Source organism: Papio anubis, chromosome 6 (assembly GCF_008728515.1).
Source record: "Papio anubis isolate 15944 chromosome 6, Panubis1.0, whole genome shotgun sequence".
Taxonomy (NCBI): Eukaryota; Metazoa; Chordata; class Mammalia; order Primates; family Cercopithecidae; genus Papio; species Papio anubis.
Window position 1 is genome coordinate 36491741 of NC_044981.1, and position 19467 is coordinate 36511207.

The 19467-nt window shown below is 50.3% G+C and overlaps 1 protein-coding gene across 3 annotated transcripts in view; it reads left to right on the top strand.

The window, feature by feature from the left end:
• Positions 1-19467, top strand: part of ZFAND3 (zinc finger AN1-type containing 3) — a 348445-nt gene that overhangs the window by 314181 nt on the left and 14797 nt on the right. Inside the window, exon 5 of one of the 3 annotated variants that reach the window (XM_017957430.3) lies at positions 9189-11500. The exons of 1 other annotated variant lie outside the window; for it this stretch is intronic. In XM_017957430.3, coding sequence (XP_017812919.1) covers positions 9189-9343 — 155 coding nt within the window. In that variant the 3' untranslated portion in view covers positions 9344-11500. Of the gene's footprint in view, positions 1-9188; positions 11501-19467 lie in introns of those variants that run through there. One more of the 3 variants, XM_017957429.3, reaches the window with a different exon arrangement.

The following is a 19467-nucleotide window of genomic DNA, read 5'->3' on the forward strand; positions in this document are numbered from 1 at the left end:
AAACCGATATTCTCCACAGAGAGGAAAGAGGTAATTAGAGCTTTTGCAAGAATGGGGCTGTCTGGAGAAACAATAATAAAGGACATGAACAGTGGTGAATTTTTTAATACTTTTAAAATGGCATGTGTACAAACTGCATGGGGAGCTTCGTTAAGCTGGACTGTGGCACAGTTTTCTTGCCTGCACTGCTGACGGCTTTCTGAAAGTGATGTGACGGCACATGCCAAGGGAGGGCTCTCGATCACCGCTGACGGCGCACAGCTGCCTTATGAGTTCTTTGCACAAGGCTTTTGTATCTTTGCCTCTATCATACTGCTTTTGGTTCTAACATTTAGCTGGCATGTAACTGATATTTTAATTTATTTGGAGGAAAGCAGATGATTGCTTCTGTTTTAGAGCTGTCTCGATATGATTTAGTGTTTCTTATGAAATTGTTGAGGAGGAGCGTGGGCTTTTCTAAATTGCAAGTTTTCCTTCTCTTTGAAAAGCAGACAGACCGATGCCCAGCTTGTTGATTCACTGTGGGTTTGGTTCCAGCACCCTGGGCAGCTGACTTCTGTCCATCCACTGGTTCTCTTCTCAGCCCAGCAGAGCACTATGTCAGCCAACTCAGCAGGCTGGGATCCAGTTCTGTGTGTTGGAGTCTAATGATTTTCCCCTTACCATGCAAAGCCAGGGATGGAGGAGAATGTAAAGCAGATGCATTCCATTCCCAAAACACCTGCAGCTGCTTTGCCTGTACCCTGGCCTGATGAAATAAAATGCATTTAGATCCTTTAATATAATACATTTCTGTGCTACAAATTCTGCCTTGGGCATTGGGTCAGCGGATGTGGTATAATCCACAAATTGCTGCTGGTGGGAGTATAAATGGCTAATGCTTTACAACAAGCTTCCCTGTAACCACCTGCTATTCCCAACGTGTACTTACATAGGAGCTGTGAGGCCAGTGAGCTGTCCTGACCCAACGCCTGTACTTACATATGAGCTGTGAGGCCAGTGAGCTGTCCTGAGCTTTAAACAGTTGTTACTTTGCTGGAAAAATATGATTTTTTAAAAAATACGGTTGCTTAATCATTTAAGGAAGATGAGTCAGGGATATTTGTCATTTATTTTTGAAATAGACACTTTAGATGCCAAGTGGTACCTATTAATGAGTTGAGATTTGGAGGGTCAACTCAGGATGCTTTGAGAGGTCTTGGTAGCTTCTATCTGCTGGAGCTCATGTGCATCCACAGGAATAGTCTCTGATTTACCACAGAACCAGATATACCTGCCGGGGCCCCATCACTGTGCTGCCCCCAGCACAGGCTGGGGGGTGGGGAGCAGGTGCCTCTGTGCAGACAGCAGCATGCTGCCACCTCAGGCTGCACACCAGCAGAGCGTGTTACAGTACCTCATCCCCAAGGCTCATCAGTATTTTTAGGTCCTCCTTCAACTTTTGACAATTTGAAATTTAAATGAGCAAGGAAGTGTAAAACATTTGCAAATGAGGTAAAAACACCTGAGCAGCTGGAGCTGCAGCCCTCCCTGGTCTATGGCTGTAATAAAACAGCCACTTGAGGGAGCTTCCAAGTGAAGGGGTCTGCAAGAAAGCAAATGTTTAATTAATTATAGTCTAAAAGTATCCAGAGCTGCCCAGTTTTACTTCAAGATAAAGCCAATAAGCAACATTTCTGTCTGGCACTGATTGAATCAAAATGTCAAGGGCTCAACTTTTGTGACTTTCAGCATCCCCTTCTTTGTCTCCCTCAGGAAATTCTGTGTAAATGGACAGTTCTAACACCTACCCAATTCTTAGGAATTGGAGGGAAATGCTGGTCTGTAGGGTCCAGGGGCCTCAGCCAAGGGTAGAGGCCTCACCTCAGGCAGGATGTAAGGTGGGCTCCTTCCCTCTGCCCTCCAGCTCCTGCTCCACCCGCCTCCCCAGGCCCCTTACAGCAGCCGTTCCCTGTGGCCAGTGGGGGAAGGGAACCAGCCAACGCTACTTGACTTGGTTCAGCTGCCCTCCGTGCCTAGCCTGCCAGCATTGCGAGAGGTAAAGAACACAGAACACAGACCCAGCCCCACCTTCTAGGTTGAGTTACACCTTGGAGTGTTCGTTTTGATTGATGTTGATTTTTGTATATAAGTGAGTGAGATGTTGTTACAATTTTCACAGCACTTAGAACAAGGTGTTGGATATTGTGGCACCTTTGCCTAATGATGGCATTTGTGCAGATTGTTCTCAGTCACGTAGGTTTAGTCTCAAAACACCCACACCTACTCCCTGTGTAGACAGAGGTGAGGTGTAGCTGTGGATGAGAGATCTGAATGAATTGTATCCACTTCACATGTTAGCTTTAAAAGCTGTAGGGTCATGTTAGAAGTTTGGTTCCCGCCAAATGAGCAGTTTTAGAGCTCTGCGTGTCAGATTTTTATGGGTCTTGGGAAAATGCTCCTCAGTTCCGTTTTCTGCTGGGAATGTGTTTCTAAGGCCCTTTAGGTGTTGGGCATCTTCAGGTTTCTGTGACACATGGGTCTTTAGGGCCATAGGCCCCATTTCCGCATCAGGAGGGCTGAGTCCAGATGTGCTGGTTTAATATTTTACGAGTGGCCTCCATTGAAATACCTGTTCTCCCGAGAGAGGTGTCCCTGCCCCCCTGCCTCTCTGTTTCTGGTGAGTGAGCTGAAAACTGCCTCCTGCATTTCTCATTCACATGGGATTCTTTCAGGACAGAGCTTTAGATAGGTCTTGAATTGTGTTTTTGCCTTTTGCTATGATCTTGTGTCTTTGGTAGTGACAGTCAGGGAAGTGATTGCTCTACCCTCGTCACTTGCTGTCCACAGCCACAGGCTTGGGCAGGGCCCCGGGATCACAGCCTTAGGTGGTTCAGCCACCGTGACTATCTGGACAGGCATCCTCTTCTTCCGTTCCAGTTCCATGTGCCCCCTCTCGATGCTGTCTGCTCACTTGAAGGAGGTCTTCTCAGATGGTGGGTGTAGCTGGTGGAGACCCTGGGGAGACCTTCCCCTCAGATCACAGGAGGTGACTGGTACTACCTGCTATGGTTGGGCCTCCTCACTAGTCCTGCTCTCCTTCTTCCCATGCTAAGGGCGGCCTGTAAGAAGCCAGGATGGTGGCAGGCAGAGAGGCCTCAGTCCAGAGGGCCATGGAAAGTGGAGTCATGGAGCACAGTGCCTGCAGAGCTGCTGTTTCACTCTCCCTTTGAAGTCAAGGGCTCATCCCATATTGCTCTTCAGTGCCAGAAAGCAAAGGGACGCCCATACAAGTTCTTGAGCGTTTTGTGCAGACTTACTGAACACAACTCAGGTATCCTTAAGGAAGCTCTGCAGCTTCCTCCTGGACCAGTATTTCATGAAAATCCAGTCATCCTGCGCTCAAAGGAGCAGGGTAGCCAGTCATGTGATTTGGCAGGAGAAAGGGATATGGTTAAGCCACATTTAGCAGGCAGATTACATTTTCAACCACTTTGCCATGACTCTTCCCCTCTCTTTTTGGGGAGTGAGCGTCCTTTTAACCATATTCCCCATCCCTTATCGTCCTTTATCCCTTCAAAGCACCAAATGATATATAGCTACAGTAAGCAAAAATCTGTTGAAATGTTTTTAAAAGTACATGCTACTGAACAATAGGGCCATAAGGAAAATATAGATATGGGAATGTATGTATGTAAATGAGTCAGTGAATTTGATTTTTTTTATTTGTACAAATTTATGGGGTACATGAGAAATTCTGTTACATGTATATAATGCATGTGATCAGGTCAGGGTTAGGGTGTCTGTCACACGAGTACAGTACATTTTTGCTAAGTATAGTCATCCTACTCCACTATCTAATATTGAATTTATTCCTTCTATCTTACTATATGTTTATACCCTTTAGTCCACTTCTCTTCATCCACCTCCCTCCCCACACTCACCCTCCCAGTCTGTGTCTTTTCACTCTTTACCTCCATGTGTTTAAATTAGTTAGCTCCTGAATATAAGTGAGAACATGGGATATTTGCCTTTGTGTGCTTGGTGTATTTCACTTAAGATAATGACTTCCAGTTCCATCCATGTTGCTGCAACTGACATGATTTCATTCTTTTTGACTGAAGAGTACTCCTTTGTGTATATATACCACATTTTTTTTATCCATTCACCCCTTGATGGACACTGAGGTTGATTTCATATCTTTGCTTTTGTGAATAGTGCCACAATAAACATACAAATGCAGGCATCCCTTTGATGTATTGATTTTTTTTCCTTTGGGTAGATATCCGGTGGTGGGATTGCTGGATCAAATGATAATTCTTAGTTTTTTGAGAAATTTGCATACTGGTTTCTATAGTGGCTTTCCTAGTTTACATTCCCACCAACAGTGGGAGTTCTCTCTTCTCTGCATCCTCACTAGGATCTGTTATTTTTTTTGTCTTTGTAACAGTAGCCATAGTGACTGGGGTAAGATGATATATCTCATTGTGGTTTTGATTTGTATTTCTCTGATGATTAGTGATGTTGAGTATTTTTTTCATACACCTGTTTACTGTATATCTTCTTTTGATAATTGTCTATTCATGTCCTTTGCCTAATTTTTAATAGGATTTTTTTTCCTGTTAAGTACCTTATGTACTCTGGATATTAGTCCTCTGTCAGATGAATAGTTTGCAGATATTTTTTCCCATTTGGCAGGTTTTCTCTATGCCTGGTTGATCATTTCTTTTGCTGTGCAGAAGCTTTTAGTTAGTTAAGTCTCATTTGTCTGTTTTTGTGTTTGTTGCCTGTGCTTTTGAGGTCTTAGTCATAAATTATTTGCCTAGATCAATGTCCATAAGAGTTTTCCCTAGGTTTTCTTGTAGTATTCTTATAGTTTCAGGTCTTGAGTTGGAGTCTTGAGTCCATTTTGAGCTGATTTTTGTGTGTGGTGAGAGATAGGGATCCAGTCTCACTCTTCTGCATGTGGCAGGCCAATTCTCTGAGCACCGTTTATTGAAGGGGATTTCCTCTCCCCAGTGTAAGTTCTCATTGACCTTGTCAAAGATCAGCCAGCTGTGAATATGTGACTTTATCTGATTTTGATTTTAATATATAACTTTTTAAAATCTGGGGAAAAAAGAAATACATGATACCCTGGGTAATAATACCAGAGCTGCTGTCATAGTTCAGCAGGTCAGTTCTGTGTCCTTAGTGTCTTCATCCCTTCTGGAGGCCACTGTCCTTGGCCCCCTCTGGAAAGGCCCTTATTGGTTTCTAACAAATGATGTAGAGGAAGTGTTAAGGCTGGCCTAGCTAACACGACTATAAATCCTCTGTGCTCTAAAACTGCTCATCATTGAAATTATGGAAAACAATCTTCTGTAGCAGCCTAGACTCATCTCTCTCCATACCCAGCTTGGATCCCAGAATTCAGTCAGAGAGCAACCCAAAGTTCATGACGCTTGCAGTGGTTTCTGGAAACAGATCTGTGAGTACCAAGAAAAGAGGATAAAGATTCATCCCATCCACCAGTCATTCCCACGCACCTCTGCCCGCCATCCCCTGTATCCAGGACAACCCCCTTCTGACACCAAAATGCATTTCACCATTGGCTGCTGTCAGTAGATAATATCTGCTCAGCATTTGGGACAAGTTCCAGACATAACTTCCTCTTAGTGAATGATCTGACAGGAGAAGGAATGGAGCTTAATTTATGCCACCTAATAACTTCAGTGCAGCTACTTGGGAAGTTAGCCCTCCAGAGTTTCCCCCAAACTTTTCTCCAGTGAATTACAATACCATATATTCTCATTGCTACCAGCGTGCTCCCAAAATCTATCTGCTGTTTAATAGTTTTTACCTTTCAAAAATACAAGCTGGCTGGGTGTGGATTTTTGAAAACATTCCTCCTGCCTTGGCCTCTCAAAGTGCTGGGATTAGAGGGTGCCTTCTCATCCCAGCAATCCCAGCACTTGGAGAAGTCGAGCCGGGAGGAATGCTTGAAGCCAGGAGTGTGAGACCAGCCTAGGCAACACAGTGAGACCTTGTCTCTACAAAAATAAAATATAAGAAAATAGCTAAGTGTGGTGATGTGTGCTTCTAGTCACAGCTACTGGGGAGGCTGAGGCAGGAGGACCTCTTGAGCCCAGAAGGTTGAGGCTGCAGTGAGCTAGGATCGCACCACAGCACTCCAGCCTGGTGACAGAGCAAGACCCTGTCTCAAAAAAAAAAAAAAAAAAAAAAAAAAGAAATCTAAGCCAAGTGTCAAGATGTGTCTAACAGGTACACAGAACCTGGGCAGAGAAATAAGGTGTTTTGGGCTAGTAGAGGGAATATCAGGGTAGCACTGTGATAGAGGGTAAAGGGAATATCAGGTAGCTACTCCCTGGGCGGTAGAGGGAACATCAGGGTAGCTACTATGGGTGTCACTCCCTGTTCCTTCTTCCAGAGGCCTGGGGCTCTCACATCCACCGAGTTGGCTGCTCTCTAGCTGGCGGAAGGCAAGCTAAGCAAACATGGAGAAGGGGGGCCAGATGCAGCCTTTGCCTTCCACCCCAGTCCGTCTTTGACTAATGAGGTGTTAAGCTGAGCCAGGAGCCAAGTTAATTCCAGTGGTAATCCATTTCCTGCTGCTTTTATTCAGCCAGCACCATTCATCAGAAGGAGAGGAGAGCCCCTGGGACCTTCTGAATCATCCCAGTATCTTGAAGAAAGGGAAGGGAACGGGCAGCAGGGGTCCACCCACCCCTTATTATAGATGCTGAAAGAACAGAAATATGTCAGGACTTGGTGACAGAAATGTCTGCAGACACATCCTGATGCCATCCTGCTGGTGCCCCTACCCTAAGCCCTGACTGGCAGCAGGTTCTCCCTCACCAGGTAGGCTTTGCTACGAAAAGATGATTTTGCTTGTTAGATGGAGGATGCATATTGAGGCCATCCACACCTCTGCTGCAAAATCCTTTAGGAGAAAGACAACTGGTATCCAATATCTTCGAGTAATGAACTTATCAGTAAATATAACACATGAGCTCATTAATCTTAACTTTGCTTTTGAACCAAGTGGGAGCTTGGCTTCTCAGGAGACAAAAATTTCATCTCTGTTCTTTTCCTTAAACCCAATCCCAATTTAGAGTCAAACATATTGCCCTGCTCTCCCTGGGAAGCAGTTAATAATGTTTTCTCACACAATGGATGGCCCAAGCTCAGCTGGGTCACTCCCAGCCCCTCAGGCTGTGTACATGTCCCCTGCACACAGCCTGGGCTCCAGGCTTCCTAGTAGGGTGTGAGCACCGGCTACATCCTTGAGGCTGGTTGGTCCTCAGCCATTGAGGACACCACACATTCTCCTTCCTTCAGGCTGAGGAATATAGGTGAAGTTAATCTTAGAAGTTAAGGCTACTGAATATTAATCTTAAATCTTAAGGCTGTTGAAACTGTTATTCATCCTGGCCACTTCTTCCTTGCTTGGGTGCTTGCTGCTCTTCTAAAAGCGCAGCCTCTCCATCTCTGAAAAGAAGTTGATGTGAGGAGGGATGAAGGGCTGTTCTTTATGGCCTGGATGAGGGCTTAAAAGAAAGAAGTCTGAAAAGAGATGCCATTGGCTTGGAAAACAAGTGAGGAGAGTGTTTGCCTGGGCAGGCTGCTGTGGGATGCCTGCTGCAGACAGCGGGAGCAGGTTTAGGAATGGATCTGGACTCACCCAGAAGCTTGCTCCTGTGAACCTGATCTAGGCTCACGGGGCCTAGAGGTGTGGTGAGTTAATGCCGATGGGATAAGAAGGTGGTGAGGAGCCAACCAGCACTGGCAGGTGTCTTCCTAGCCCTGATATTGTTCTCCCCAGTGTTCCTGAAAGAGACAGCCGGCAGACCCTGGGGACCTCAGACGTCTGTGCTCCACATGCATATCAGCCGCTCTAGAAATTGCCTGGGAAGCGGGAGGGAATGGATGACACCCTGGTGCAGCTGTGCACCCTGTGTTCTCTAAGCCTGGCTCCTGGCTCCCTGCAGCCCTCCCCTCCTTGTTCCCAGCCCAGAGTGACGTTACCTGTACCAGCTCCCTGCTTGGTAGGCCTCTTGATCTTTCATCACTGGTCTTTTTCTCTTATTTACCAGACCAGTGTCTCCTTCGGATTTCTCTGCTTCAAAAAGAGACTTGCAGCATCCTGCACTTCTGGGAGGGAAGGACAGTTGGGAGGCCCTGAGTGTGGGGATCTCAACCTTGCCCACCTACCTGGTGAAGTTAGAAGTATCAGGTTCTGGCCGGGCGCGGTGGCTTATGTCTGTAATCCCAGCACTTTGGGAGGCCGAGGCAGGCAGATCACGAGGTCAGGAGATCGAGACCATCCTGGCCAACACGGTGAAACCCCGTCTCTACTAAAAATACAAAAAATTAGCCGGGCGTGGTGGCGGGCGCCTGTAGTCCCAGCTACTCCGGAGACTGAGGCAGGAGAATGGCGTGAAACCTGGGAGGTGGAGGTTGCAGTGAGCCGAGATCACTGCACTCCAGCCTGGGTGACAGAGCAAGACTCCATCTCAAAAAAAAAAAAAAAAAGAAGAAGTGTCAGGTTCCTTGGAGATGGCAATTCGAGCCCAGCATTGCTGTCCTTTCCTCTGTTTCTATCTAATACCTTTTCTAGCACTAGAAATAATCCACTTTCCTTTGAGAGCCCCTACTCATTTGTGGATTGTGGTTTGATCACTCCCACCATCCTCTCTAGCCCCGGCTGTACAGGAGGTGGAATGTCATTTAAGACATAATCATTTCTCCTGCCTCCTAGAAATGGTGGGCATCCTGTGGTGGAAATCACAGTTTTCCTGAGCCAAGCAAAGTGCTGAGCTGACAGCCTGTGCTCTTCCGCCTGCGTGGTGCTGGCGGGGGCGCAGAGCCCACTCATTTCCAAGGAGAGGGCTGTGTCTCACTGCAGCCATCAACTTAGGGTTCTACCCTTCAAGGGTCCAGGCAGGGGCAGCCTCTGAGCAGCCACAGCTTGTGAGTTGGGAGGGCATCAGACGGGCTTGAGCAGCTGTGGAATGCGAAGTGCTGACCCTCTTGCTACAGGGTGTGGGTGTTGGAGTGAGCTCTCTGCTGCATCAGGAACCCCTGCAGTGACTGTTGTCCACCCACTGGGATGCCCTTCCATCCTCTGGACAAAGGCAGTAGTGAGGCTCTGTGCACTTGGAGGCCACCCTAATACTCTCTTTCCTCTGCGTCTCCCACTGCTGCAGGTTATGTGTTCTGTATGTTACATCGCCTTCCCGAGCAGCACGACTGCACATTCGACCACATGGGCCGCGGCCGGGAGGAAGCCATCATGAAAATGGTGAAGCTGGACCGGAAAGTGGGGCGCTCCTGCCAGCGCATCGGGGAGGGGTGCTCCTGAAGGCCAGGCATGGCCACCACATGACGCTGTTCTTAGTTCACTAATGTTAGCCTTATTTAGGACAAAGTCAGCCAGACACCTTGTACTGGGCACGCGTCAGACTGCAGCCAGTCCGTTTCCTTTCTTTAGCCAGCCATCCTGGTACTGTAGTTTAGGGGTTGATGGTGGTTGAAATTGATTTCTGGCTGGTTACTAAGGTGCCTGCTAGCCATTGTATAAAATTAAAACATGAAGAATATTTTTTTTTGAGCATGGCTAGTGGATTTAAAACAACACATACCTGTCACTGCTGGAGTCAAACTTATAAAAAGCCTTAAGTGGAAAGTGTTCCAGACGGAGACTCTGAGTTAATAGAGGAGTAGAAGCTGGTGTTAAAGTTCCCACGACGCACATGGCTTTGCCAGAAACTCTGTTTAATGTTCGGCCTTTCACCTCTTCACTTATCCTTAGTCCCAGTAGCCAGGATACCTGATGGCCACGTGTGCCTTGGCCACAGGAGGCTGCTGAGATTGGCCACATGGCTGGGCTGGGTGGTGGCCTCACTCTCCCACAGAGCTGGAAATGGGGGGTGGGGGACAGATTCTTACGGAAATTTTTTTACCTGACTTGCTATGAAAAAACTCATCACACAAGAAGAGAAACAGTAACCTCACTTTGAAAATTAGTTCCACTCAAGACTAGTCCACGAACGAGACCCGCCTTTTCTACACAGGATCCAAGGTCACGAGAAGCAGCCAGAGTGCCCTGTCCCCGCCGGCTCTGGTCTGCCATTCGCCAGTGCAGGGATCTGGCACGGACCAGATGTGGCGAATGGCAGCACAGCGCGGTGGCCGGGTCTGCACACTGGCCTCTGCAGCCAGATTTCTATATTGGGAGTTTTTTAAAAAGACATTTCATAGCCAACAAGAATCAGTAGAAGTGCTGGGAGCAGCTAGGGAAGCTGCCGCCCACGGGCTCTGCCCCTTCCAGCTGGAGCCGCCCGTGCCTCCAGGGGCCAAGAGGATGATGCCGTGGCCTCCATTCTCGTTTCTATGCAGCCCCGTAGTCCAAGGACACCCAGTCCACATCTACCACATAGCAAGTTTAGTAAGGGAAGGCAGCATACATCCCAGGGACAGTGTGTTTGGATCTGTCTAGAACAGCGGTTTGTGGCTGTGGCCCAGCTCCGAGAGTGGTATTTGCTCTGGTGGGTGAGGGCCTGAGGGTGCATTTCTCCACCTGTGCCCCCTCATGTTCACAGAGGAGTTCAGCAGCTGCAGCTGCTCAGGCCAGGTGGGGAAGGGTGGGGGTGGGCCTCATTGCCCCATGTTAGGAAATCACTACCAGTCAGGTGGGGCTGGGGCTGGGGCTGGGTGGACAGGATCAGGATTCTCTTGAAAGCCCAGGCAGGGTGAGCGGTCCCAGTGGTTCTAGGTCTGCATCTGATCCAGGTGGGTGAGGGCAGGAGGCCCCTGCAGAGGCAGCGTGGATCTGCCCACACATAGGCTACTGGAATAGTTTAACCCAGCAACTTTCCTTTTATAAAACAACAAATGGTTCAACTCTGTCTGCAAATTAACAGCTGAACACCCGCAACTGCAAATATTTTTTTGATCCGACGTACTGAAATAGGAAGTCATGCTCTTCCCACCCTCCACCCACCAGAGTGGAACCCGCTGCAAAATCCCCAGCCTTAATTCTTGCTTCAGGACCCAGACCGGTGTCTTGCTCTAGGGCAGCCCAGGGCAGAGGGGCCAGGTCTGCCCAGCGTTTACCACTGCTGTCAAGCCACAGCCCTTGGCCACCATATGGGCCATCCTCAGTGAGGCAGCCCCGCCTAGGCCTCCGCCAAGCTCTGGTCCCGAAGAGGCTGTGCGCTCCCTTCCCAGCCCTCCCCAGGCCCTGCCCACTGCCTGCTGCGTGGAGGCAGCTGTGGGAAGGAGCCCTGGGGAGCCGGCCCAGGGGAGCGAAGCCCATGTTCACTTCCTGACTTAGAGCTGGGGGGGTGGGGGGTGGGGCTTGTTCCCCTGCAGTATCTGTTCTGTGAAGTTTGTTAAATGTAAGGAAAGCTTAAATTCTTGTATCTTTAAAAGAGAAAATCTTATTTAACCCTTTTGTGTTCTAGATTTACTTACACACATAGCCTAGAGCTCAGTTTTAGTTTTAACATTGTGAAAATATTAAAAGAATCTTGTAACTTTATTCTTTTTTCTCCTGCTGAAAAAAAAAATTAAACCAATCGTATGAAAGTTTCGCTTCCTTGTTTCACCCACTCTCCTAAGTGCCCCCTGGGTTGCTGGGAAAACTGACCCATCTCCCTGGCCAGGGCTGGAAAGAGATGGGGGCCTTGTGTGCAGAGTCCGTCTGCAGTACTTGGGGGCACTCGTCCGGTTAGTGTCCAGGCTAAACATCCACTTCCTTGCTTTTTGTTGGGGGCCTCTGCCCTGGGCCGCTGCGGGGCTGGCCTTGGGGTAAAGGTGGGTCTGCAGGGCCAAGCCTGTGCCAGCAGCCAGGAGGTTACACACTGGGGGAGATGAGAAAATGAGCCCCAGCCCTGAGGGCCCCAGGTATGAGTGGAGCGGGTGCTGAGTCTTGAGGGAAGGCAGCATGCCCTAGACCTGAACCCCACCCTAGGAACGGCCTCCAGGGTGGATGACGAAGGCTCCCGAAGGCTGGCTTGGAGGGAGGTGCTGTGGCACTCTTTAGTGTATAGGATGAACTTACTACATTTTTAAATGTTTAAAAAGCATTTGGTAGAATGGGCGCAGTGGGTCACGCCTGTAATCCCAGCACTTTGGGAGACAGAGGTGGGCGGATCACGAGGTCAGGAGATCAAGACCATGGTGAAACCCCGTCTCTACTAAAAATACAAAAAGTTAGCCGGTGTGGTGACAGGCGCCTGCAGTCCCAGCTACTCGGGAGGCTGAGGCCAATGGCGTGAACCTGGGTGGCAGAGCTTGCAGTGAGCGGAGATCACACCACTGCACTCCAGCCTGGGGCGACAGAGCGAGACTCCCTCTGAAAAAAGAAAAAAAAAAAAAAAAAAAACATTTGGCAGGGCAGGAGTGAGGCCCAGGGGTGGGAACTGTCCCCACTACTTTTAGGACAGAGATATTGACCACATAGGTGTCATGAAAGTGCCCGGTGGTGGTGAACAAGCATGTGGGCAAAGGGCAAGAGAGGGCCTTGGTGGCCCGGGTGTGAGGCAGGCCTGCAGGGACCACTGGTCCGCAGGAACTGGGTCTGCGTCAGCTCCCTCCTGATTGCTTCACAGAGGATTTTATGCCAACAAAAATCCACAGCAAGAAGAGGGGGGGAGGGTGGGAAGACAAGAGAAACCTTCCTGCTGGGTGATGTGAGAAACAGGAAACCATGGGTGGGAGGGGGCCGTGGTCTTCAAGGGAGCCATCAGCAGCACATTCAGGGAGCTGTGAGCAGCCCCTCTAGCCCCAAGAAGAGGGTCTCCAGGAGAGAGGGCCCCACAGACACCCAAGAGAGGCCTGCAGGAGTCTCAAAAACTGGCTTCCTCTGCAGCCATTCTCACAACTACGTGTGGGAAGGCTCCAGGGAGGGGAGGGAGGAGTGACTGGAGAAAGATATGGAGCTTTGGGACCCGGGGCGGACTCCGGGGAAACTCAGCACAGCTCTAGGCCTGCGAGGTGGCCCCATGTCTTGTCAGCACTGGGTCCTGTCAGAGGGCTTGGAGAAGGTCTAAGAATCAGAGATAGATACAGATAATTAAACAAATAATAACAGTGTATTAATGCCTACCAGAAATACGCAGGAAGAGGAGCCGCAGACCCTGCGTGACTCAGCTGTGAATAATATTTACATACAAATAATGTGAACACAAATACTAGTGAATATTGCTCTGGTAAATATGTACGCTGGATCTCAGTAGGAGACTGGGAGAGGGAAAGAATGTGCCTGTGTATTGGTGGCAGAGGGTAAGAGAGCCAAGTTCTTGTTCTTAGCAGGAAATCAACAAAGGATGTCCAAAGCTGAAAACGCGACAGTAGTATGTTGTTTAGAAATATGGAGGTAAAAGAGGAAGAAAAAGCTTAAAGTTCAAATTGGTTTTCTTTGGGATAGGAGATAGGAATACAGTAGGCCTTATATTTATGACTACAGTTATACGTGTAACATTGATTGAAAAATTGAAACGCTTAATAAGGGAATGATGGAAGCCCTTCCTGGGAATTGAGGGGCAAAGTCTTCAGAAACCCGCCTCACTGTTCTCGGAAAGTGGGTTTCAGGGAGTTCAAGTCTCTGAGATGCAACATAGAGTGTTGGTTTTGATCAGAGCTGCTGTGGAAGATGCAGGCAGCTGGCACATCACAGCACAGCACATGTTTAAGACTCCCGAAGGCTGAGGGCAGTGGCTCGAGCTTATAATCCCAGCACTTTGGGAGGCCAAGGTGGGAGGATCCCTCGAGTCCAGGAGTTCAAGACCAGGCCACGTGGTGAGACCTCATCTGTACGAAAAAATACATACTTTTTTCCTTTTCAAACCCTGCATGTGGCATGTGATGCAAAAAAAATTTTTTTAAATCACTGCGGGGAGGGGGTGGTGGTACATGCCTGATAGTCCCAGCTACTCGGGAGGTGGAGGTAGGAGGATCGCTTGAGCCCGGGAGTTGGAGGCTGCAGTGAGCTAGGATTGCGCCACTGCACTCCAGCGTGGGCAACAGCCTGAGAGCCCATATCTAAACATATATATATATATGTATATTTGTTCTTTTTTAAATTTAAAAACCCTGGGAAAGGTGGCTCTGGCAACACCAAGCTTATTTGTTACCAAGAAACCTTTTCTTAATCAACACACCTTGGGAAAAGTTACCCTGGTTCATTGAGCACCTACTGTGTGCCAGACACCCGAACAACTCTCCCTCGATCCCATGTGATTCCACTTGGAGGCACCTAGAGCAGTCAGATTCACTCCCTTCATCAGGTCAGCCTGGAAGCTCCTGTCTCCAGGCTTCTGTGGTATGACGTCCAGCAACCCAGATGTCTGGCTGGGCAGATGCATGGAACGTCACCTTTTCCTTGGCTTAAGTGCTGTGCCCAAATTCACACAGAAACAGAAGAGTGTTTCCTGCCTGTCACTGGAGAGTCTGGGATGGAAAAAGTGCCTGGAGCAGGAGGGTGGGTGACACCGAGTACGTGCTGGGCCCAGGCCTGGCCCTCCCACTGCACACCCTCTGGGGCATCACACAGGGTTAGGTGATCGAATTGTTGGCAAATGAGAGCCCCCCAGACCCGGGACCTAATAAAAGGCCTTTTGAGTTTTTGACCTGGAAGGACCCCACACCTAGGGCTCCCCTCCTGGCCGCCTCTTCCAGGCAGCCCCACCAATCCTTGCAGTGAGGAGTGTAGCTGAAGGGGCCTGGGGGACACATCACAGGGTTCGATGGGAGAACTCGCTGACAGGGAGTGTCTCTGGAGTCCTCAGGCCCACGCCCACCGAGCACCAGGAGGAGCTGAAGAGGAGGGAGTCCCAAACTAGGAGGAGAGGGATCCGCTCTGTGTGACAAGGTGCCCAAGTTTGGGGGTGGGGTGGGGACCAAGACATAGACCCCGAGGTAAAGCTCTGGGTCTGCACTGTGGGAGCCCCATTAGGGGCATCTTCCAGCCCACAGCCCACTGGCTAGGGTGACCTTCATTCAACACCTGCTATATGCCAGGCTGCGTCCCAGGCACTGGGGATATGGTGGTGACCCAAACTACAGCCTACAGCCAGAGAGCACAAAATAAGGGCAGTGCAAAGAATATTAGGGGGGTGACAGGCATACACGGTACGCAGCAGGAAGGGAGCAGGGAGAGAAGCATAGGGTCTGAGGGCCTTTCTCTGTGATGGGCGTGGAGGGCCCTGCCTGCCGCCTGGGGGTTCAGTCAGGCTGCCACTGTACCAGGAACAGCCTGCAGGGAGCGAGGGAGGACGCAGACCAGAGGACCGGCTGGCTGGTCCGAGAGACCAGCAGGAAGGTTCAGTGCCCCGAGGTGGCAGGGAGGTGGCGAGAAGAGCCGCATCCTGGACTGATTTTTGAGGGTGGAGATAGCAGGAGTCACTGACAGGCTGGGTGTGGGTGAGAAGAGAGGAACTGTAGGCAATTTCTAGTTTGGAGTGTGAGCCACTGGAAAGACAGATATGCGGTTAATGAATGACGGGCAGGCGTGTGAAGGGGGTGGGATGAGAGCAGACTGCTGAGGTGTAGACAAGACACCCAGCTAGAAGTGTGTGTGTGTGTGTGTGGCGGGGCCAGAGGTTGGGGGTGGTGCCTGGATACACAGTTCCAGGGCTCAGTGGAGAGGTCCTGGCCGGAGATGGGCATTTTTTCCCCAATAATTTTTGTGGTAGTAAAACATACAGAACATGCAGTTTGCCATCTGAACCATCTTTAAGTGTACAGTTTAGTATTATTCAGTCTCATAGTGTGGTGCAACTATCGCCCGTGTCCATCTCCAGAACTGGAAGGGGAATCACATAGTACTCGTCTGTTTGTGTCTGGCTGATTTCACCCAACACGATGTCCTCTGGGCTCATCCACGTGGTAGATGTGTCCGTGTCCGCCTTAAGGCGGACGCTCCTGCCCCGTATGATGGAACACACGTGCTTGCCCGGCCCTCTGTCAGTGGGCACTGGGACTGCTTCCGTATGGTGGTTACTGTGAATGAGGCTGCTGTGGATGTCGGTGTACAAATGAGATACAGAGTTTCGAGTCACCTGCATACAGCTAGTATTTAAAGCCACAAGCTGGGCCAAGGACACCAAAGAAGGGAGTGTAAATGTAGAAGAGACGGATGGAGGCTGTGTCTGGGGACGCCATCCAGGGAGCTGGAAGAACCTGCAGAGGGGACCGAGAAGGAGCTGCCAGCAAAGCAGGAAGAGACAGAAAGACGGAAGTCCCAGAAGCCAGGCGGGGAAAGGAGCACTTTGAGGAGCAGGGAGTGGCCACTTCCGTGAGCTGCTGCCCAGGCCCCAACCGTCCCGGCGCTGGGGACCGATTCCTGGGGAGGGAGACTGGGAAGGCCGCCCAGCTGGACCTCTTCTTTAAGCAGTTTTGCTACAATGGAAGCAAACGGGCAGGAGAGTGGATGTGGGGGCGAGGGAGTTTATTTTTGAATAAGGAGAAGTCGCTGCATGTTTTGATGCTGTTGGAATGATCCCGTAGCGAGGGGGAAATTTGGGATCGATGCCATGATGGGGCGTAGAGCGCAGGGTGGCAGATGTGGGCACAGGGCCAGCAAGCGGGAGTGGGATCCTTCTGCTCTGTGTTCTCAGGGACATACGGAGCAGGGTCGCAAGGAGTGAGTGAGGTTGGGTGAGGGGGTAGCAACAGTTTGGTGGGGCACTGGCGTGGATTTACCGGGAGACAAAGCCTTAGCTTGAGGCCCCTCACTCGCAATTGGGCCTCGGCAGTGTGTTTGCATGTTCCCAAGATTTTATAAAATTTGCAGAAGTGAGAGACTTGAACTGCAGTTGGTTAAAACTGTTCCCTCCTTCCTTTCTAACTTCCCTTCCTTCATACTTCCTCTTCTGTTGGGTGATGTCGAGGCCACATGGTACTTTTGGGATCTGGCTAAGGGTAAGCAGAGTTAGGGACACGATTCGTTTGAGGTTAGTGGGATACACTTGTGCGGTTCACAGTCACTTCTGCATTTAGTAGGTCATTGCCAGTCATCCTGGGTTAGGGCTGGCTTCAAGAACATGCTTCTTGTCCACTGCCTGACACCTGGTGTCGTAACCAGAAGGAGCAAGGCCGCGGCTGTATTGTGCTAGGAACGTGTCCTTCGGGACCTGGAACAGGGAGTACAGATTGTGGAGGAGAGATGAGGCTTGATATGTTGGAGCCGGAAGTCTGTGGACAATTCTTCCCGCCAGCAGGTGTGTGAACGTAAACCAGGAAGACTTGATTCTCATCAGTACCTGCTCGATACAGACGTTCGCTCTTGTCAGGAACACGCTCGACGATGCTGCACAGTCAGAAGCGCACCACACTCCTGTCAGAGCATTAAAGATGAGTTTAGGAACGCTGGGCGTGTTCTAGAATCTTACAGCTCAGACATGAAAGAAACTTGAGAACAGTTCCCCCACACTTGACTACAGTTCTAAACATTTCCATGACTGTGCCAATAAGAGTTGTGAAGATGAAAGAGACTTTTCTAAAGTAGCAATAATTCAAAACAGAGATCAACCACACTCGAGGAAAGATTGAGGGACTTTTCTATTCCTACATGATACTACAAGATCATTATCACGGGAAGGGGTGATGAAAGAGGACACAGCCAGGCAATGTAGGAACAAAGTGTGACAGATGTGTCACCACCAGTGAGGGTGAACTGCAGACATCTAGGGATTTGTCGACTTTAAAACGTGTAATTTGTTGTGAATTCTTTTCCCATTTTGTACCTAATTTGGGAGTCTGAATTTTTACTCTTTTTCTTAAAGGGGGGCTCCCAAACTGTATAACCTTCCGGCCCTGTGTAACCTGGGGGAGGCTCAGAGCGCCACCCCCGCGGGGCACAGGTCTTCCGCTGTGTCCCAGGACCCTGACTGAGAGGCAGCGCGGTTGGGTCAGCTGACAAGACTGTCCTGGCGCAGGGGCAGGTGCTGATGTCTCTTCTGGTATAAGCTCCTTATCTTGTCCTGAGATGACACGCTGAGTGGCACTGGTCGGAGAGAGCGAATGAGAAACGTGGAGATGTCGTGATTGTTAAACGTTTTTCCCCTCAATTCTCTGGCGCTCCTCCTGTGGAAAAGCGGAGCTTCTCCCCTTGGACGTGGGCAGGAGCGCATGTGGTGGAGGTGACCTTCCTGGCCATGAGGCCACATCTGAAAGTGGCTTGAGAAGGCCCACCTGGCGCTCTCAGGCGACATGAGCCTTGGGAACACGGGCTGACGCGCAAGAAGTCTGGCCATTCACATGAGTAGGTTGGTGATAACCAAAGAGCGGAAAGTGACAGCGAGGATGTGGAGAGGCTGGGACGCTTGTGTGTCGCTGGCGGGAATGTGGAACGGTGCGGCCGCCGTGGTAGACCCTCTGCCAGCTTGTCAAAAAATCCAACAGGGAGTTACCACGGGACCCAGCAATGCCACTGCTCGGCACACACTCGAGAGAGCTGAGAGCGGGACGCACACACGCCCCCAGGTTGCAGGCAGCCCCGTTCATGACAGTCCAAAGTAGAAACAACACAAGTGTCCGTCACGGGGTGGAGGGATCCACAAAGCCTGGCGCAGTCCTGCAGTTCAGCCGTGAACGAAGGAAAGTGCTGACCCGAGCGGCAGCCCGGGAACCTCAGAAGCGTTGTGCAAAGGGAAAGGAGCCAGCCGTGAAGGCGAACGTGCGTTCAGCAGCAGGGTGGCCAGCGCCGCAGGGACAGACAGCAGGTGGGCTGGCACCAGGAGCTGGCGGAGGAGAGGTTAAGAGCAACTGCCCAGTGGGTGTGGGGTTCCCTTCTGGGGTGAGGAACGTGGTGATGAGAATGTTCTGGAAGTGGTGGTTGTGCAACACCATGATGTGCCAAATGCCACCGAATTGTTCATTTTAAATGGTGAATTTTACGTTCTGTGAATTTCACCTCAATTAAAGAAAAAAAATATTGCTCCTTTGAAGCCTCCATGCTGAAGAGGCCATGTGGCGAAACCAGACGGAGGCAGTGGTGCCCAGGTGCCCAGCCGTGCACCAGCCGTACCCGTGGCCAGTGAGCAAGGCTCCAGATGACCCACCCCAGCCTTTGGGCTGACCTGGTGGTGCCAAGCAGAGCAGATAGGAGCCGCCCCTGCCAAGCCCTGGCCAAACTACAGGTTCCTCAGCAAAACAAATGTTGTTTTAGGCCACCAAGTCCTGCAGGGTGGTTCTGCGATGTCAAGAGGACTTGCAGGGAGCTCTCGGCCCCACGGCGGTCATGGGTGGAGAGTGGGCGCAGTCAGCCAGGTTCCAGAGGGTGTTGCTGGGCCTCCCGGGTGGCTGTGCCAGGTGAGGATGGGACTAGAGAGCTGTGTGGGGACCGGATCGGGGAGAAGGCCCTCCTGGGGGGCCTGCCATGAGCAGGGACAAAGTGTGTGACATCAGCAGTCCTGGTGGACTCAAGGCAGGAAGTGCAGATAGGGCAATGGACGCCAGGAGGAGGGAGGGTTCTGGCAC